Raw genomic sequence first — 21,614 nt, forward strand, 5'->3', positions numbered from 1 at the left:
TCAGTTCTGATGCCAGATGTGCGGGTTTTCCACACATCGCGCCCTTAAGTGACATCAGCTGGGTGTCAGTTTACCCAATTCTGACATTGTCCATCTGGAGATAGTGTCAAATCTTTCAGGTTAGGAGTCCCGTAAGACTGCCCCCACTTCCTGCTAGGTGCCACTGTCAGGCCAGCTTGTGCTTCTTAGCCACTGGCTATAAATTGTAGGCTCCTGTCAACACCTCGAATTTGAATAATTTGCTGGAGTGTCTCACAGAATCCAGGCAAACATTTTACTTACCAGATTCCTGGTTTATTATAATAGGATATACCACAGGAAAGCCAGACAGAGGTGCATAGGGCTAGGTGTGTTGAAGGGCAAAGGGCTTCCATGTCCCTTCTGGGTGTACAGCTTCCCCAGCACCTTCACACGTTCATCAGCCCGGAAGCTCTCCAACTGTGTTTTGGAGTTTTTTTTTTTTTCTTTAATGGAGACTTCTTTATGTAGGGGCGTGAGTGTGTGTGTGTGTGTGTGTGTGTGTGTGTGAGAGTCGCTCAGTGTTGTCTGACTTTGTGACACCATGGACTGTCGCCCACCAGGCTGCTTTGTCCCTGGGATTCTCTGCGCAGGAATGCTGGAGTGGGTTGCCATTTCCTTCTCCAGAGGATATTCGCAAGACAGGGATTGAACCTGGGTCTCCTGCATTGCAGGCAGATTCTTTATGGTCTGAGCCACCAGGGAAGCCTGATCAAGGTTTTGATTGATGAAATCATTGGCCTTTGGTGATTGGCTTAACCTCTGTCCCTCTCTTCCTGGAGGTCAGGGGGTGGGATTGAAAATTCTAATCCTCTAATCCTCGTTGGTTCTCTTGGCAACCTGCCTCCGACATTAGGGACTTTCTGATATCTTATTAACATAAACTCAGGTGTGGTTGAACTAGGGCTTGTTATGAATAATAAAAGACACCCATTTTAACTTTTTTTACTGGAGCTATTTTGGTAACTAGGAACACAATTAAATGTAACAAAAGATGCCCCTGTGGTTCATATAGGAAATTTCAAGGGTTTAGGAGCTCTGTGCCTGGTACAGTGGGCTTTCCTGGTGTCTCAGTAGTAAATAGTCTGCCTGCCAGTGCAGGAGACACAGGTTCAATCTGTGGGTTGGAAAGATCCCCTGGAGAAGGAGGTGACGGCCCCCTCCAGTATTCTTGCTTGGGAAATCCCATGGACAGAGGAGCCTGGCAGGCCATAGTCCATGATGTTGCAAAAGAGCTGGACACAATTTAGTGACTAAACAGCAACAACAACGGTGGACAAAGACCAAATGTATATTTCTTATAAATCACAATATTACATATAGTATGTATTTAGTGAAAAGTTTTAATTTTTACTTAGTGAAAACTTAGGAATTCAAATGCCAGCTCAGTCACCAATTAGGTGTGTAACTTTATACAAATTTTATTTTCTGTTTGTTTAATTTACATAAGAAATATAAAAGAACATTCTTTTAGTAACTGAGTAAGCAGTATGAAAGTGTGTAGAGTAAAATGTGAAAGTCCCCCTCTACCCTTTATTCCCAACCAAAAAACACAAAATCTTTTTCAGAGGTACTGTTTTTAGTTAACTTTCCTAATCTTTCTTTTTATGAATTTATGAAAATATTTGAATATAAACACAATAGAGGAGAAGGAAATGGCAACCCACTCCAGTACTTGCCTAGAGAATTCCGTGGACAGAGGAGCCTGGTGGGCTGCTGTCCACGGGGTCACACAGAGTCGGACATGACTGAAGCGCCTTAGCAGCAGCAGCAGCCCTGCTTGGAGAATGCCCTTGACATGCACCTCTGTGTAGAAAAAAAAAAAAAAAAAGGAAAAAAAAAAAAACAATAGAATTTTTAAAATGTAAATAGGATTGTACTACACTTAAAGTGTCTTGAGGATCTTTGCATGTTAGTTGACATGTATAGCAGCTCCATAAGATTTTGTAATTATGGAGCATGATAGTTCACTGATTTCCAGTTGATAAACACTGACTTTTTTCCTCAGTTGGACTATTACAAATATTGCTGCAGTTAACACTCACACATCCAGATTTGCAGGCACATGTGTGAATATTTTGTATATTTTGTAAGATAGGTTACTAGAGGTAAAATTGCCTTGTGAAAGAGTCTATGCTTAAAAAAATTTGCAAATATTTTATCACATTGCTTTTGAAATTCCTCAGTGTACCTTTGCATCTGGGATGATACTTGGCAAAGGGCCCATCATGGACTCCTACACATACAGGTGGTTGTGATACAGGAAAGGCACTCTGAGCCTTGGGGAACTGACTGTATATAACACTAGTACTCTTCCCTGGAGACTCCCAGGGACAGAAGAGCCTGGGGGGCTAGAGTCCGTAAGGGTGCAGAGAGTCAGACGTGACTGAAGTGGCTTAGCATGCCCATAGACAGCAGAAATGGGCCTGCTTTTTTCCCTGGGGAAACAGTACTGCTCCCTCAGGGTTGCTTGCTGCACACACAGTCCTGAGAAATGGCCTGGGTAAAAAGCATCCAGGGCCTTGCCTTCTTGGTACACCCTACAAGGGCATGTCGGTGTGCTCGGGAGCCTGGGCAGATTGTCCCTGCCAGCACCAGTGTTTTTTCTCTAGGTGCATCCAGTGCTATAAGCCAGAGACATGAATTGTTTTTGTCACCTTCTTCTCCTTTATTCATTTCATCACCAAATCCTTTAAATCTTATCTCTTAAATATTTTTCAAATAATTCTACTTCTTTCTCTATTATCACCTCCCTAGGCTGTTATCTTCTACTTATATTACTACTTTGCCTCTTAACGATTATTCTTGCATCCACTCTTGCCCTCTTCCAACCTATTCTCCCACACTCCAGTCAAGAGGGAGCTTTTGAAAACACAGATATAATCATGCCACCTGACTGATGTAAAACCTTTTAGTGGTTTTCTTCTGCTGTTAACATAGGTGTTGGTCTTTAACATTGCCAACAAGAATTTGCATTGTCTGGTAGTTTCCATATGTTCATTGTTAGTATATAGAAATACAGTTGCAATTGAACTTGGTATATTGACTTTGTATTCTATGACCTTGAACAGTCACTTGTTTTATTAGTGGTTTCTTAAGAGATTCTTTGGGATAGTCTATATAGCCAATCAAGTTAGCTTTGAGCAGATACATTTTTATATCTTCTAATTCATGTGATTTTTATATTTCTTTCTTAACCTTGGTATGCTATCCAAGACTTTCAGTGTGATGTTGAACAGGAATGGTGAGAGTGGACATCTTTGCCTTGTCTTGATGACAGAAACAAGATAATAGGAACAAAATAGTATTCCACTTTTTCTTCATTAAGGATGGCACTAGTGGTGTGTAGTTTTGTAGATGTCCTTAGCACGGTGAAGAAGTTTCCTTCTATCCCTAATGGTGAGCCTTTTTATTTTTCTATATCTGTTGAGAGAAGCCACCTGTTTTTCTTTTTATTTTTTTTATAGAGAATTATATTGATTAATTTTCAAAAGTCCTCTTTTAAAATTAAGCATCAGCTAATAAGTTTTTATTTTCTCTTGACTTTATTCCCTCCCCAGCTAATAAGTCTTAATTTTTTTGACTACTGTTTATTAATAAAGTCTCTCCTGTTAATCTGTTAATTTAGTATAGCTTTTCCCCATGACTCTTATCACTTCCATACAGCAGACTGTATGTTCTAATTATTTGTTTGTATATTTTGTCTTTTGCAGTGGCATATAAGTTTCTAGAACATGGTCTGAAATCAGGTAGGACTCTGTAAATATTTGTTGAATGAGGATATTTGCTTTCATAATCTAGGAAGGAAGGACGAGGTACACGAATAAGAGGCGATACACCTTAGGAGAATTATCAACACAATTCTTTGAGAGCCCAAGATGGGAGAGATTAAGTTCATGTAACAAAATTCTTTTCCTTTTTCCTATCCTTTTCCAGAAGAAAAGAAAAAAATAAAAAATAAAAAGGAGAGACATTACTTTGCCAACAAAGGTCCATCTAGTCAAAGCTGTGGTTTTTCCAGTAGTCATGTATGGATGTGAGAGTTGGACCGTAAAGAAAGCTGAGAACCGGAGAATTGATGCTTTTGAACTGTGGTGTTGAGAAGACTTTTGAGAGTCCCCTGGACTGCAAGGAGATCCAACCAGTCCATCCTAAAGGCAATCAGTTCTGAATATTTGTTGGAAGGACTGATGCCAAAGCTGAAACTCCAATACTTTGGCCACCTAATGTGAAGAGCTGACTCATTTGAAAAGACCCTGATGCTGGACAAGATTGAAGATGGGAGGAGAAGGGATCACCAGAGGATGAGATGGTTGGATGGCATCACCAACTCAATGGGCGTGAGTTTGAGTACACTGCGGGAGTTGGTGATGAACAGGAAGGCCTGGCGTGCTGCAGTCCACGGGGTCGCAAAGAGTCAGCCATGACTGAGCCACTGAACTGACTGACTGCCCCATTCAAAAGAGTCCTTTTCAAGTTAAACTTCCTCAGAACATATTTTATAAACTTAAGAGAATTTCTTTAAAATATATTTCCATGCTTTTCATCTCCAGTTTCATTTGGAAACGAGTGAAAAGCCATTACAAGTAACACATGTAAGGTGAGCCCCTGTTTGAAGGTTGTCCCTTGTGACACACCTGTGTGCTCAGCCGCTCAGTCAAGCCCAGCTCTTTGTGATGCCATGGACTGTAGACCAGGCTCCCCTGTCCATGGGATTTTGCTGGCAAGAATGCTGGAGTAGGTTGCCACTTCCTACTCCAGAGGAATCTTCTCGACCCAGGGACGGAGCCCGTATCTCATGTGTTTCCTGCATTGGCAGGTGGGTTCTTTCCCACTGCAGCAGCTGGATATCGATGGGTAAAATTCTGTGCCAGCCCCTTGTTTCTTCTTCTCTCCCCCTCATCCAGCTATACATAACTGTCTCTCTGAAACGCCTTTGGAGAATCCGTGTAACATTATCAGAGCTATTTTTCAATCACGTTGCTCCTTCCTTGTGATGTCAGTGTTTGTGTAGCAGATCATCTGCTCCTATGACACTGGGTGTGTCCCTGAGCCCTGGGAGACAGTGTTCAGGTGGGCAGGAGGTCTCAGTGGGAGTCAGTCCAGGGGGGAGTTCTGCTCAGCACGGCCAAGGCCAGCCCACATTGTCTTCTATCCCCAAAACACTGAGTCTGCTTCCCTCCCAGCCACCCATCCGCCCCAGCCCCAGGGCACTTGGCTTAAATCCTGTATACCCTGAGGAAGCATCAGGGTCAGAACAATGAACAGTGGTTCTAATCATTGTGAGAGAGAGATGAGGTTCTGTGTTTTCAGTTCTTAGATTTATGTGTCTTGATTCATTGTCTTATTATTTTAAATTTTCATTGTCATATCATTTTTTGCAGTGCTGTTAGTTTCTGCTGTGCAGCAAAGTGAATCAGTTATATATATATACACCCTCTGTTTTTAGATTCTGTTCCCATGTAGGTTATTACAAAGAACTGAATAGAGTTCCCTGTGCTCTCCAGTAGGCCTTTCCCTATTTTATGTGTAGTAGAGTGTATTTGTCGATCCTAATTTATCCTTCACCCTTCTTTGATACCGTATGTCTGTTCTCTACATCTGAGACTCTATTTCTGTAAACAGGTTTATCTGTACCATTCTTTCAGATTCCATATGTAAGTGACATCATATGATATTTGTCTTTCTCTATCAGGCTTCACTCAGGATGACAATCTCTAGGTTCATCCATGTTGCACACATAGCATTATTTTGTTCTTTTTAAGAGTCGGTAATATTCCATTGTAAACATGAGCCACATCTTCTCTTTCTATTCCTCCATTGAGGAACATTTAGTTGCTACCGTCTTCTGGCTATTGTAAATAGTGCTGCAATGAACATTGGGCAACATGTATCTTTTCAAATTATGGTTTTCTCTGGATATATGCCCAAGAGTAAGATTACTATATCATATGGTAAGTCTTATTTTCAGTCTTTTAAGAACCTTCATACTGTCAGACAGAACTGAGCAACTGCGCTGAACTGATACTGTTTTCCATAGTGGCTGTACCAATGTACATTCTCACCAACAATGTACGAGGCTTCCCTTTTCTCCACACCCTCTCCAGCATTTATTGTTTGTAGATTTCTTGATGATGGCCATTCTGAGTGGTATGAGCTGATACCTCATTGGAGTTTTGATTTGTATTTCTCGAATAATTAGTGATGTTCAGTGTCTTTTCATGTTCCTCTTGGCCACCTGTATGCCTTCTTTGGAGCAATGTGTATTTAGATCTTCCACCTATTGTTTGATTGGGGATATTAGTTTGTTTGTTTGTTTGTTTAAGTGTTGAGGTGCATGAGCTGTTGCATATTTTGAAGATGAATCCCCTGTTGGTCACTTCATTTGCAGATCTTTTCTTCCTTTCTGTGGGCTCTTTTCGTTTTGGGACAACACTGTCTCCCAGGGGTCAGTTTTTATGTTTGATTAGGCTGCATTTTTTTATTTTTGTTTTTCTTTTCATCACTCTAGGAAGTGGCTTATAGAAGATCTTTCTGCGATGTATGTCAGAGAGTGTTCTGCCTATGTTTTCCTCTTAACGTTTTTATAGTGCCTAGTCTTCCATTGAGATCTTTAATCCATTTTGAGTTTATTTTTATGTGTGGTGTTAGAGATTGTTGTGATTGTATTCTTTTCCATGAAACTGTCCAGTTTCCCCAGCACCACTTATGGAAGAGACTATCTTTTCTCCATTGTCTCTTCTTGTCTCTTTTGTCATAGATAAGGTGAAAACAGGTGTGTAGGTTTATCTCTGGCTATGTCTCTTGATTCATTTTCCAGTTAGCCTTTCTAAATCTTGTTTATGCAGCTGCAGCCACATCATGAGAAATGCTGGGCTGGAAGAAAAACAAGCTGGAATCAAGATTGCTGGGAGAAATATCAGTAAGCTCAGACATGCCGATGACACCACACCTACGGCAGAAAGAGAAGAACTGAAGAGCCTCTTGATGAAAGTCAAAGACGAGAGTGAAAAAGTGGCTTAAAGCTCAACATTCAGAAGACTAAGATCACGGCATCTGGTCCCATCACTTCATGGCAAATGGATGGGGAAACAGTGACATAGTGTGTCACTGCTCCAAAATCAGTGCAGCTGGTGACTGCAGCCATGAACTTAAAAGACGCTTACTCCTTTGAAGAAATCTCATGACCAACCTAGACAGCATATTCAAAAGCAGAGACATTCCTTTGCCAACAAAGGTCCATCTAGTCAAAGCTGTGGTTTTTCCAGTAGTCATGTATGGATGTGAGAGTTGGACTCTAAAGAAAGCTGAGCACCGGAGAATTGATGCTTTTGAACTGTGGTGTTGGAGAAGACTTTTGAGAGTCCCTTGGACTGCAAGGATATCCAACCAGTCCATCCTAAAGGCAATCAGTTCTGAATATTTGTTGGAAGGACTGATGCCAAAGCTGAAACTCCAATTCTTTGGCCACCTGGTGTGAAGAGCTGACTCATTTGAGAAGACCCTGATGCTGGGAAAGATTGAAGATGGAAGAAGAAGGGATCAACATATGATGAGATGGTTGGATGGCATCACCAACTCAATGGGCGTGAGTTTGAGTAACTCCGGGAGTTGGTGATGAGCAGGAAGGCCTGGCGTGCTGCAGTCCCCAGGGTATCGAAGAATCGGACACGACTGAGTGACTGAGCTGATGTGAGCCTCATTCCTTGGCATATGGATTTCAAGTTGTCCCAGCAATGTTTTGGGGAACACTGTCTTTCCCCTATTGAATGATCTTCCCACTTTGTCAAAAATCATTTGACCATATGTGTGAAGGTTTTGCTGGACTCAGAATTCTTTTCCATTGATTAATAATTTTATCTTTATGACAGTACCAGACTCGGTGATTACTGTAACTTTGTGATAATGTTGAAATCAAGGAATATGTGTCCTCCCACATTGTTTTTCTTGCTCAAAATAGGATGGCAGTTTGGGCATTAATTAAGTATTAATTAGTGAATTTTAATTAGTTCAGTAGTGAATTTTAGGATAGGTTTTTTATTTTGGATGTGTTTTTTATTTCTGTGGGATTTTGATAGGAATTGAATTACAATTGTATATTACAGGGGCTGATATTGAAATCTTAACAGTGGTAAATCTAATCCATGAAAATGGAATTTGTGTCATACACTTTATTTGCAGCGTTTGGAAGTTTTCACTGTGCAAATCTTCACCTCCTCAGTGAACTACCCAGTGCTGTGGTTAGTTGCTCGGTCAAGTCCGACTCTTTGCAACCCCATGGACTGTAGCCCGCCAGGCTCCTCTGTCCACGGGGATTCTCCAGGCAAGAATACTGCAGTGGGTGGCCATGCCCTCCTCCAGGGGATCTTCCCAGCCCAGGGATCAAACTCAGGTCTCCCGCATTGCAGGCGGATTCTTTACCATCTGAGCCACCAAGGAAACTCAGTAATTTATTCTTTCTGATGTATTTGTAAATGCGGTCGTTTTCTTAATTTCCTTTCCAAACTGATCCTATTACTGTACAGAAATGCAAGTGAATTTCAGTGTTAATTTTTGTACCATGTTACTTTGATGAATTCATTTATTATAGATAACATTTTGGTGGCGTCCTTAGGATTTGTACTTATGAAATCATGTCACATGTGAACATAAATAATTCTACTTCCATTTTTCATATTTGAATGTTGGTGATTTATGCGTTAATTCAACTTCTTTTGTTCTATGTCTTTGCTGACAGCCATGTCTAAAACTACAAGTACTATTGCTTAGAAGTGGTAAAACCCAGTATTCTTGCATGCTTCCTGAAGTCAAAGGAAAGATTTTCCAGGTTTCACCAATGACTGTGATGTTGGCTATGGGTTTTCCATGTATGGCATTATTCTGTCATGATAATTTCCCCCAAACGTAATTTGTCAGGTGATTTTAGCATGAAAAGGTGTTTAATTTTTTCAACTGCTTTTCTATGAACTGAGATGAACATGTTTTTTCCCCTTTATTCTGTTAATGTGTGTGCTATCCAGATGCATTTTCCTAGGTTGAAGCATTCTTGCATTCCAAAAATAAATCCCACTTGTTCATGGTGTATAATGCTTCTTATATGCTGTTGCTGCTGCTGCTAAATCGCCTCAGTGGTGTCCGAGTCTGTGCGACCCCATAGACGGCAGCCCACCAGGCTCTGCCGTCCCTGGGATTCTCCAGGCAAGAACACTGGAGTGGGTTGTCATAGATAGCTATAAATGATTATTATCTAAAGGGATATATATGCCCTTCCAACTTCTGCTCAGGCTTCCAGAATCCTGGTAGGGCAGCAGGTGATGGCCGGGACGTAGCACTGAGCCACAGAGATGTATGCTTCTTCTTAGTCACTGATGACTGATACTACTGACCCGTGAGTGTTGTTTCACACAGTCAGTGACTGTCTGACTTAGACCTGCATCCGCCCATCTCCTGCCTCTGTTTCTCACCCTCTACTCCTTCATTCTGAGACTCACTCACTTCTTCCTTAAATACACCCTTCCTCATTCTCAGTGAGAGCCTAAGAGAGGCAAACACTTGTAGTCTTTTTCATCTGAAAAGAGTCTTAATTCATTTTTATTCCTGAGTGATAGTTTGTGTGTTAGTAGCTCAGTCATGTCCGACTCTTTGCGACCTAATGGACTGTAGCTCAGCAGGCTCCTCTGTCCATGGAATTCTCCAGTAGGTTGCCATTTCCTTCTCCAGGGGATCTTCCCAACCCAGGGATTCAAGCTGGGTCTCCTGCATCGCAGGCAGGTCCTTTAGAATGAAACATTCAGACTGTTTCTGCACAAGGAACCACAGAGCCCCTAGGGCCAGCAGAGGGCACTGTCTGACTTCGACCTGCATCCACCCATCCTCTGCCTCTGTGTTTCTCTGCTAATGACAAACACACTGCCCCTTTTAAAAGGGGCCCTTTCCTAGTTAGTCTTCATCAGGAAATGGCAACCGACTCCAGTATTCCTGCCTGGAGAATTCCGTGGACAGGGGAGCTTGGTGGGCTACAGCCCACAGGGTCACAAAGAGTCGGACATGACTGAGCAACTAACACACACACACAGAATATGTTTTGAAAAAGTCAAAATCCAGGACAAGTAAAAATGCAAGGTGAGCCAGTGTCTGGAAGTTTTCCCTTGTGACACATTACAAAGATTTAAAGTCTGTGTCTAAACCCCCCATCTCTGTCCACCTCTGTCCCCTCCTTTCTTCATTCATCTATAAACATCTGTCTATGAAAAATATCTTTTCACAATCTATGTAATGTGTTAGAGATATTTTTCAATCATGTTGCCCCTTCCTTCTGATGTGAATCTTTGGGTGGCATTCTGTTTATGAGATCTACTCCCGTCAATCTGTTTGTCACTTCCACTGTATAATTGTAAGGGATTTGATTGTAGGTCATATCTGAATGGTCTAGTAGTTTTCTCTACTTTCTTCCATTGAAGCCTGAGTTTTGCAATAGGAGCTCATGATCTGAGCCACAGTCAGCTCCCAGTCTTGTTTTTGCTGACTATGTAGAGCTTCTCCGTCTTCGGCTGCAAAGAATATAATCAATCTGATTTTCGTATTGACCACCTGGTGAGGTCCATGGATAGAGTCATCTCTTGTGTTGTTGTTAAAGGGTGTTTTCTATGACCAGCATGTTCTCTTGACAAAACTCTGTTAGTCTTGGCCCTGCTTCATTTTGTACTACAAGGCCAAACTTTCCTATTATTTTGGGTATCTCTTGACTTCCTCCTTTTGCATTCCAATCCTTTATGATGAAAAGAACATCTTTTCCTTTCCTTTTTTTTTTTGTGTGTGTGTGTGTTAGTTCCAGGAGGTCTTGTAGGTCTTCATAGAACCGGTTAACTTCAGCATCTTTGGCAGTAGTGTTTGGGGCATAGACTGGGATTACTGTGATATTGAATGGTTTGCCTTGGAAACGAACAGAGATCATTCTGCCGTTGATGAGACTGCACGCAAGTGCTGCATTTTGGAATCTTGTTGACTACAAGGCCGACTCCATTTCTTCTAAGGGATTCTTGCCCACAGTAGTAGATATAATGGTCATCTGAAATAAATTCACCCATTCCAGTCCATTTTAGCTCACTGATTCCTAAGATGTCGATGTTCAGTTCACTCTTGCCATCTCCTGCTTGACCACATCCAATTTACCTTGATTCATGAACCTAACATGTCAGGTTCCTATGCAATACTGTTCTTTACTGAGTGGGACTTGACTTTCACCACCAGACACATTCCCAACTGAGTGTCATTTCTGCTTTGGCCCAGCCACTCCTTTCCCTCTGGAGCTGTTAGTAGCTGCCCTCCACTCTTCCCCAGTTCAGCATACTGAATGCCTTCTGACCTGGGGGGCTCATCTTGCAGCGTCATACCTTTTTGCCTTTTCTTCCTGTTCGTGGTGTTCTCCAGACGGGAATACTGAAGTTGGTTGCCATTTCACCCCCCAGTGGACCACTTTTTGTCAGCACTCTTCATTCTGACCCATCCATCTGGGGTGACTCTGTACACCATGGCTGATGGCTTCACTGAGTTATGGAAACCCCTTCCTCACTGCAAGGCTGTGATCCGTGCCAGTACCAAACTGTTTTGATTACTATAGCTTTGCAGTAAGCTTGGAATCAGTAACAGTATTCTCCCATATTACATTTTCTTCTTGTGATTGTTTGGCTCTTTTGGGGTATATTAGTTGTAAAGTGTTTTAGGATAGGCATTTGGGTTTAGGGTGGAGTTTTGATCAGGATTGCATTGGAATTGTCCATCGCAATGGTTAGTATTGAGATCGTAGCAATAAGTCTTCCAATGCATGAAAACAGGATTTGTGTCATTTAATGTCTTCACACAGTTTGACATTTCACTGTGCAAGTCTTCACTTTTTTTGTTAGGTTAATCACTAAGTAGTTTATTCTTTCTGAAACAACTGTAAACAAAACTGTTTCTTTAATTTCCTTTTCACTTTGATCATTAGTGTACAGAAATGCCACTGATTTTCAGCATTGACTTTAGTGAATGTCCTTGTTACTTTGCTGAATTAATTTTTTATATATAACATTATTTTTTGTGGCATCCTTAGGCTTTCTACTTATGAAATCATGTCACATGTGAACATAGATAATTCTACTTCCATTTTTCATATTTGAATGTTGGTGATTTATGCATTAATTCAACTTATTTTGTTATATGTCTTTGCTGACAGCCATGTCTAAAACTACAAGTACTATTGCTTAGAAGTGGTAAAACCCAGTATTCTTGCATGCTTCCTGAAGTCAAAGGAAAGATTTTCCAGGTTTCACCAATGACTGTGATGTTGGCTATGGGTTTTCCATGTATGGCATTATTCTGTCATGATAATTTCCCTCAAATGTAATTTGTCAGGTGATTTTAGCATGAAAAGGTGTTTAATTTTTTCAACTGCTTTTCTATGAACTGAGATGAACATGTTTTTTCCCCTTTATTCTGTTAATGTGTGTGCTATCCAGATGCATTTTCCTAGGTTGAAGCATTCTTGCATTCCAAAAATAAATCCCACTTGTTCATGATGTATAATTCTTATTATATGCTGCTGCTGCTGCTGCTAAATCGCCTCAGTGGTGTCCGAGTCTGTGCGACCCCATAGACGGCAGCCCACCAGGCTCTGCCGTCCCTGGGATTCTCCAGGCAAGAACACTGGAGTGGGTTGTCATAGATAGCTATAAATGATTATTATCTAAAGAGATACATATGCCCTTCCAACTTCTGCTCAGGCTTCCAGAATCCTGGTAGGGCAGCAGGTGATGGCCGGGACGTAGCACTGAGCCACAGAGATGTATGCTTCTTCTTAGTCACTGATGATTGATACTACTGATCCATGAGTGTTTTTATTTTCTTCAGATATGTATACCTAGGAGTGAAAGTGCTGGATCATGAGGTAATTTTAGTTTTTGTTTTTTGAAGACCCTCCATACTGTTTTGCATACTGGCTGTACCATTCTACCTTCCCACCAACAGCTTCTAAAGGTTCTTTTTTCTCCACATACTCCCCAGCGTGTTATTTCTGATCTTTCTGATGATAGCATGTGGTCAGTGATACTGCATTGCAGTTTGGATTTGCATTTTTCTAGTGATTTAGAATGTTGAGCATCTTTTCATGTGCCTGATGATCGTTTGTATATCTTCTTTGAAAGAATGTGTATTTGGATTTCTGCCCTTTTAAAAACGAGATTTATTTTGTTTGCTATTAAGTTGTATGAGTTCTTTTTTAATTTAATTTTTATTTTATACTGGAGAATAGTTGAGTTACAGTATGGTATTAGTTTCAGGTATACAACAAAGTGATTGAGTTAAATATATTCATAGATCTATTCTTTTTCAGATTCTTTTCCCTTATAAGGTATTACAGAATATTGTGGAGAATTCCCTGTGCTATACAGTAGGTCCTTGTTCATTATTTTACATATAGTAGCATCTGTTTATTAATCTCCACCTCCTAATTTATCCTTCCCTTCACTTGTCCCATTTGGTAATCGTAAGTTTGCTTTTAAAATTTGTGTATCCGTTTCTATCTTGTGAGTCAGTTCATGCGTATCGCTTTTTTAGAGTCTACATGTTAGCAGTATCATACGACGTTTGTCTTTCTCTGTGCCTGACTTCACTTCTCTGACCATCTGCAGGTCCATCCAAGTTGCTGCAAGTGGCATCATTCCATTCTTTTTATGGCTCCGCAGTATTCCATTGTGTGTATGCGCCGCTTCTTCTTTATCCATGTGGCAGTGGACATTTAGGTTGCTTCCACATCTTAGGCATTGTAACTAGTCGTGCATTATCTTTTCAGTTTACAGCTTTCTCCCAATATATGTCCAGGAGCGGGATTGCTGGATCGTGACGCAGTCTCATTTTTTGAAGAGCCTTCATGGTGTTTTCCATACTGGCTACACCAATTTACATTCCCACCAACAGTGTTCAAGTGTTTTCTTTTTCTCCACATCCTTGCCAACATTTATTTGTGTTCTTCTTGATGATGGCTATTTTGGTAGGTGTGAGGGGGTAACTTCTGTTGGTGTGGATTTGCATTTCTTTGATGATTACAGATGTAAAGCATCTTTTCCTGTGCCTGTTTGCCATCTGTATGTCTTCTTTGGAAAAAATGTCTATTGAGACCTTTGGCCCTTTTTTAAATGAAGTTGGTTTTTATTGTTTGCTATTCAGTTGTATGAACTCTTTATATATTTTAGATATTAGCCCCTTAGAAAATATATGAATTGCAAATATTTTCTCCTATTTCATTTCACTTCTCTCTGTTTTATTTTGTTGACCTCTGCTATAATTCCAGTTGTTCCTTTTTGCTTTTCTTTTGTGTTTAGAATCAGATCCAAAAATTATTTCTGAGACAGCTGTTAAAGAGGTTTCTACCTGTTTTTTTCTAGTTCTGTGGTTTCAGGTCTTCTACTCAAGGCTTAATGCATTTTGAGTTCAGTTCTCTGCATATTGTAAGATAGTGGTCCAGTTTGGTTGTTTTGCATGTAAGTGTCCAGTTTTCCCAACATCATTTATTGCAGAGACTGTCCTTACCTACCTTTTATATTTTTGGCTTGTTTGTTGGTGGAGAAGAGAATGGCAAACCACTTCAGTATTCTTGCCTTGAGAATCCCATGAGCAGTATGAAAAGCAAAAAGATATGATACTGAAAGATGAACTCCCAAGGTCAGTAGGTGCTCAATATATGCTACTGGAGAAATAACTCCAGAAAGAATGAAGAGATGGCACCAATGCAGAAACAACGCCCAGTTCTGGATGTGACTGGTGATGGGAGTAAAGTCTGATGTTATAAAGAACAGTATTGCATAGGAACCTGGAATGTTAGGTCCATGAATCAAGGTAAATTGAAAGTGGTCAAACAGGAGATGGCAAGAGTGGACATTGGCATTTTAGGGATCGGTGAACTAAAATAGACTGGAATGGGTGAATTTAATTCAGATGACCATTACATCTACTACTGTGGGCAAGAATCCCTTAGAAGAAATGGAGTAGCCATCATAGTCAGCAAAAGAGTCTGAAATGGTGTGCTTGGGTGCAATCTCAAAAATGACAGGGTGATTTAAGGACAAGGACATAAAGGCCACAACAGATGGGATGGTCAAGTCTGTCTGGCAGAAGGCAGGCTGTGAGCACCAGTTTGTCCCTGGGCCTCTGTGTGTCCAGCCTGAGATGCTGAGTCTGCTGGGCTGTGAGCCCCGTGAAGGCAGCTGGGTCGTCACATCCTGTCCTGTGGTTATGGGTGTGGACAGTGGGGCCAGACGATGTTGAGTCTGTCATCCCAGCTCCAGCCCCTGCTACCTTTAATGCCTTGTGTCACAGTGTCTTGATCTCCTTGGCCAAAGCTGAGAGCCCTCTCTTTAGGTTTGCTTTGGAAATTAGAAACGCTGAGATCTTAGGAAACTGTTGCCTATTCCTGCTTACAGAGGCAGTTTTCTTCTGGCCTATCAGAGTGAGCACTGGGATACACTCACACACGCACACTCACATTGACATTTAATAAGGACTGTGGGTTGGGATCAGAAGAGGGACAGATAGGAGGATGGTAATAAGAATAATATACAGGGGTTGGAGGCACAGATTGCGTGAGACACGACTCCCACATGTTCCATTTCTTGTCCCACCTATGTCTGAGGACATCCCTAGAAGTCCATGTGAGCATCATCCCCGGTGTGCAGGTGGGGACACCGACAGGCTTTGAGAGACAGGGACTCATCCAGGACGGAGAACAGGTGGGAAACGGGAGGTGAGTCTGGGCCCAGGTCTGTCTCCTCAGAGCTACACACACAGCCTGCCCGGGAGCCGTGTGGAGGGCTGTGTGGTGCAAGCGTGTGAGGCCCGGGGCTGCGTGGGTGAGGGGTGAGCGGTCAGGATCCCGAGGGCTATGTGCAGGGGTGTCCACTGTCAATCCAAGGAAGGGGCCCCCGGGTGGTGAAGTCACTTCCTGGATGGCAGACCCTAACAGAACTCGGAACCCTGTAACCAGGCACCCACCTTCTAGCAACAGCGCCACAGCCAGTTGGGGCTCACTCAGCTGGAGAGTCTTCATCCCGAAGGATGTTCTCCAGCTGTGTCTCGACTGGCCAGGGCTTCTGCTTCAGGAAACCCTGGAGGGAGAGGTTGTTCAGATGTTTCAGGCGGTTGAGCGCTCAACCTGGATGCCTCTGGTCTTTTACCAGGAGGTCACCTAAGGTAACCCCAGTCGACCTAGAGCTGGCCACACCAGGCCTGGCCGCCACTGGGAGCCCTCCCTGGGCAGCGCCAGCTGCCCTCATCTCCATGTGCGGGGAAGTGGGGCTTGAGGGGAGGTTCTCCCTCTGGGCAGGAGCAGGTTGGTGGGCACGTGGTGACCTGGTGGTCCTGTCACGGTCACACCTGAGGACGGGCTGGCAGTGGGGAAACAGGATCCCTGAGGTGGTCCTCTCTGTGCCAGTGTGGACCCAGGGCTGTCGGGTGGTCAGGTGTCTGCATCGTCGGTGGAGGTCTGTGCAGAGAGTGGTGGGCGTGTGTCTGGAGGGGAGATGTCTGGGGTCCGAGAAGCACCACACACGGCTGGCCGGCGGCCTGAGACTTTCTGCCCGGCTGCTGGGCACTTGTTCACAGGGCTCCTCACGGGACTACAGACAGGAGCCGGTCCTCAGAGCCCCCTGCTCCACATCCCTGCACGAGGGGCAGGAGCCCCACACCAGCCACAGAGCCCAGGGAGGGCACAGGGTGAGTGCCAGGTGGGAGGAGGCCTGACCCCCAGGAAGTTCTGGATCCCAGAGCCACCCTGGCCCGCCCCTGGGTCCCTCCTGGAGTCCTGCTCCCAGAGGAACCTGACACTGTCAGCTCTGTGAAGCGCCCTTGCGGCCCAGGCCCTGACTTGTCCAGATGCAAAATCACTGTTCACTTACATGTGGGAATCTCAGAAGGAGATTGTGATAGGATTTCACTTAAGGTCCCCAAGGAGCCTGTCTGCATTTTTCTACAGTTTATCCTGTACTAACTGCATCCCCAGGTGTCCACCTGGGCCTGAGAATCCTGATGTCTCTCAGCCAGGGTCAGCCCCTCTCACCCCAGTTCTCATCCACAGAATGGGAAGTTTTGGACACCACCACAGGGATGATGCAGTTAACACCCGGAGAGCTGTCCAATACAAAGTGCCCCGAGACTCTCACACACGTAACCATGGCCCAGCGCCAGTTCACTCGTGATACCAGGACGTTTATCCTGCGGAGGACACTCCTGCCCCTCCTCCTGCCCTGAGTCCTGGACGCTTGGGGACTCAGTCTGAGCTCCAGCCCCTGCCTTCCTGGAGTCTTTGGTGCCGCCTCTGACTCGTGTCTCTGCTGTGTTCCACCCCAGGGGGAAAGTGTGTCCGCAGGGGACAAGAATGAGACCTGCAGGGTGTGGAGCGTCCAGAGACGCAGACTGGAGATGCTGGTGGGCAACCTGGTGCCTGCCTTCCTGGGCCGTGACCCCTCCTACCTCCCCACATTCCTGGGCACCTACAGGGCTTTTGGGACCCCCCAGCAGGTGCTGGACCTTCTCTTCATGAGGTGAGCACTTCCCCTCCTGAACTGGGGACTCAGGGGGACCCGGCCACCTTCCAGCTGTGCGTCGTGGGAATGTCTGTCCACCTCTCAGAGCCCCAGTTGGCCCCTTCTGCACACGAGGGGAAAGGGAGGAGCAGCCCCCAGGGTGACTGTGGGCACTACGTGGGTGCATCCCGGAAAGTGCTTTCGGGGACCTGGTCCCCTGGAAAGGCTGGGGTTGTGCTGAGTCATCACGTTCCTCCTCACCTCGAGGAAGCCTCTGTCTCGGATATCTCTGTGCCTTTGACTTTGGCCCAAAGCATTTTCCCAATGGCAAGGTGAGGTGTGAGAGGTGCCCTGTCCTGGGTGAGTGAGAGCAGGGGTCCCTGGGAGTGACCAGTGGTGCCCCAGGCACTCGGAAGGGGCTGGTTGGGCTCTTTCGCTCTTGAAATATAGAGGAAGGTGCACAAGGCGCAGGAACTCTTCTGGGAACAAGCATCAGGCAACGCGTCGGGCAGAGAGCAGTCCTGCCCCCCAGGGCTTCAGTTCTCTCGGGGCGAGGGGCTGGGGGAGACGGGGAACCCTGTCGCACTGTCCGTCACATTGGTGCGTGTCTCCAGTACTGTCCATGTTACACACCTTCCTGGCCTCCTGTAGGTACGGATGCATCCTCCCTTACTGCGATGAGGATGGTGGACCCCTGCACCAGCTGAAAATGTGAGTGGATTGTGATTCCAGAGGGAGCGACCCCCTTCCCCAGAGAGCTGCCAGGAGTAATGGGGTTGCTGGATGGGCAGGGCTAGCAGAATCCTGGATCTCACATAGTGTGGATCCTACTGGGGGCCAAGGTCTGGGGGGCTTCTCCTGGAAAAGGGGAAAGGAGGCCAAGAGAGCTGTGGAGGGGTCTGGGGTGCTCTGAGGAGCATCTGGTAGGGCAGAGGTCACAGTCCACTCCATGAGAGTCCGCACCCATCCCCTGTCCATCCCAGTCCTGCTCGACCCCTGATCCTGGGACCCAGAACACACAGTGTGGAGAGCATCCTGCTCACTGTCTGGTGGAACCTCAGCTGGGGTTGCTCAGCTGGTGCTCAGGGCACCTACTGACACTCACGGGACAGCTGAGCCCTCGCTGGTAAAGGATGAGTGTTAGTGACTGGAGGAGATGAAGGCACATCCCTAGGGGAGGAGGCAACCTGCAGGTGTAGGAGGTAAATCTGAGGTGTTAGGAGGCCCGCAGGAAGCCTGGGCAGATGACAGAGTCTGTGTGTGCCCTCCTGGGCCAGATACTCCTGGGACCGCTTCATGTTCCCGAGATGCAGTGACCAGAGTAGACGCCCGGCCTGCCCTCGCAGTGGTGACACCAGGGGGCGGGGCAGGTGAGGGTCAGTGCACTCTGTCAGGCTGCCCTCAGGAAGCGGACAGATGGTCACGCCGTGGATCAAGGGCTGTCACTTGAGCAGGCTCGTTGGTGGCCCCTCCCCTGTGTCCAGGCCTCCTCTGCCTGGTCAGCCAGGTGAGAGGGAGCATGGAGGAGAACTGACCTCTGGATGGGCAGGGGCAGAAGGCGCAGAGGCCCGGGTCCCCGCAGGGCGGCCCCGGAGTGCAGTGTGGCGGGAAGGCCAGGTCTCTGACTCTGCTGCTCCCGTGACGCCCCCAGGGCCATGGCCTCCATCCTGGGCACCTGGCTGCAGCTTTACCCTGAGGACTTCCTGCAGTCCCCGGAACGTCCCTGCCTGAAGATGCTCCTCGCGTACGCAGAGCTCAGCATGCCCGACTCGGACCTGGAGCAGCGAGCCCGCCATCTCCTGGCGCAGCGGGAGACCCTGGAGCCCACTGAGGCAGAGGGGCATGGTGAGGAGGACTCGGGGTGGGTGAGGAGGGGGGGGGCGAAGAAGGAAGGGAGGGGGCTGGGCCACACAGAGCAGCGCCTCCTGAGGCTGGAGCTAGACCAGGGCCATTGAGGAGGCTCAGATCACTATTCCCCTGGACTGCAGCCTGGGAGGACTTCCCGGGGGTAGGTGGCATCTTGGATTGAGATTTCAGGGCTAAGGAGCGAGTAGCGTCCTGTCTCTGAGATCCATGGACAAGCAGTCTTACTGACAGTGTTTTCTCTTCTGGGAGAAACAGCACCCGCTGGAGAAGAAGCTCTGGAAACATCCCCAGACCTAGAGCCAACAGCATCCCTACTACCTGCCACAGCTCCACAGTCAGAGCAAGCTCCAAGCCCAGCTCCCATTCAAGTTCAAGGACTGCATCAAATAAACATGCCGGCTCCAAACCCAGAGCCGCAGCGTGCTCATGCCGTCGCTCTCCCTTAGGCTTGGAAGCGAGGAAAGGTACCTGCAGGCTCCACTTCTAGATCCAGAGAACGTCCAAGAAACAGCTCTCTTCCTCCTTCAGGGCCTGAATCGCCCGGAAATCCTGTGCCAGCGCTGCTTCTACAGCCTCGGTCCCCAGACTTAAGCCACCCTCGGCCAGGGCACTGCCTCGGCTCTGGAGCTCCTTGGTGCGTTGCAGTCAGCTGTGGCTCCGGTGTTATCCAGCTGTGCTTCTAGAGACCCCAGCAGACACAGCTTTTCTAGCAGCTCGGGCCCTGGAGCCAGGTCCTGCCCTAACATCCCTGGAGCTGCTCCCACTTCGTCCGCCAGCCTCGCCTTCCCAGGCAGATGCTGTGCTGCCCCTGTGCCAGCACCAGCCCTGCGCCTGTGTCTCCACCCCGATACTTCCCTCTCTTCATATGTGTTTTGATTTTTTGATTCCATGTACAAACTTATTTTTTCTGTGAGATAAAGTGACCTTAGAAAATGAATTCTATAAGTTTTTCAATTGTATGTGTGAGTGGCATGGAGAACCTTCACTAGGATGACCATGTCTGTTGTCTGTTGCAGAGCATCTGCGTCCTATTTGACGCCGAATAATCCTGCAGTCTGGGAAGGTGCTGCCCTCGCCTCTCCCCTCATCTGTTGATGGACAATCGGACTATTTTCACCTGTGGGCCCTTGTGCATAGCGCTGCTCTGAACAGTTGTGTACAGGCTTGTGTCTTTCTGTGTTTACTTCTTTCGGGGTGATGTAGGAGCGGAATGTGGGAGTCTACTGAATACCGTCTAGTTGCCTTTTTGAGGACCTGTGATGGAAGTGCTCCATTAGTGTTTCCATTTCCAATTCTTCACTAGTGTTGCAGTGTCCTCTCTGCCACACTTCGCCCCCGCCTGGTCCCTCATTCTGGGGAAGAAGCCTCTGAGGAGGCCCTTGTGGCCTGCCACTGAATGAAGCAGCTTGTGTCTCCGGTGAGTCCACAGCCTCAAAGCCCTGGGAGACACTGGCAGAGACCTCCGGCTGAGTCCTGGTCCGTTCCTGCACCAGAGACAGCGTGAGATCCAGTCTGTGATCATGGCCTTGCTCCTTTTTCATTTGTCGCCACCCCAGGTCCACTCCTCCTTTGACCCCAATGCCCTCCTGTCCCCTCTTCTGAGGTTAGTGTGAGTGTTGTGTCTATTTGTGTGGACACCCAGAGACATCTAGTCCAGGTGAGTGGGGATGTTCTGGGCTTCTGGCTCTCTACTTCCCAAAGCCAAGCTGGTGTGTGTGGTGCAGCCCTAGCCGAGGATGGCCTGAGACTCTGCCCCTGCCCCGAGCCCTGGTTTTTCCCTGTCCTATTTGGGCCTCAGTTTTCCAAACGGACAGTGACGGATTAAACACCGAGCTTTCAAAGCCTGCACAGAGTCTGCCCAGCCTTCCACATCCCTGGGTGGTTTACAGCTGGGTGACAAGCAACCCCAGGCCTCGTCATAGCTGGAAGGCGCCCCTCAGTGGCTCTGTGGGCCTCTCTTGGCTGCGGTGAGGAAGAGGGCTCAGACTCACTTAACTTTGTGCCCTGATGGATAAGGAACATTTCCCCAAGAATGGCTGAGGCACTGTGAGTGAAGAAGATGACTTGCACATGGACCACATCCAAGACTGTGATCTGCAGAATAGATGGGCCATATTTACTCATGGTACCTATGCGAGGAGATCTCTCTGAAACGGGGATTGTCACGTTAAAGTTCAC

General features: G+C 46.1%; 1 protein-coding gene and 1 long non-coding RNA gene across 2 annotated transcripts in view; both read left to right on the top strand.

Moving 5' to 3' along the window:
* LOC122446581 (ral guanine nucleotide dissociation stimulator-like) overlaps positions 1-21,249 on the top strand; it is a 33,217-nt gene extending 11,968 nt beyond the window's left edge. The window contains exons 2-7 of the mRNA XM_043476988.1: positions 15,694-15,779; positions 16,651-16,761; positions 17,395-17,588; positions 18,222-18,281; positions 19,222-19,415; positions 19,686-21,249. Of these exons, the coding sequence (XP_043332923.1) occupies positions 17,467-17,588; positions 18,222-18,281; positions 19,222-19,415; positions 19,686-19,882 (573 nt within the window). The 5' untranslated portion in view covers positions 15,694-15,779; positions 16,651-16,761; positions 17,395-17,466 and the 3' untranslated portion in view covers positions 19,883-21,249. The remainder of the gene's footprint in view (positions 1-15,693; positions 15,780-16,650; positions 16,762-17,394; positions 17,589-18,221; positions 18,282-19,221; positions 19,416-19,685) is intronic.
* Positions 1,240-3,767, top strand: LOC122446584. Its single transcript, XR_006270927.1, has 2 exons — positions 1,240-3,417; positions 3,732-3,767. It is a non-coding gene; the product is annotated as an uncharacterized LOC122446584 (long non-coding RNA).
* Positions 21,250-21,614: the final 365 nt, after the last annotated feature.

This window comes from Cervus canadensis, chromosome 8, assembly GCF_019320065.1.
Source record: "Cervus canadensis isolate Bull #8, Minnesota chromosome 8, ASM1932006v1, whole genome shotgun sequence".
Lineage (NCBI taxonomy): Eukaryota > Metazoa > Chordata > Mammalia > Artiodactyla > Cervidae > Cervus > Cervus canadensis.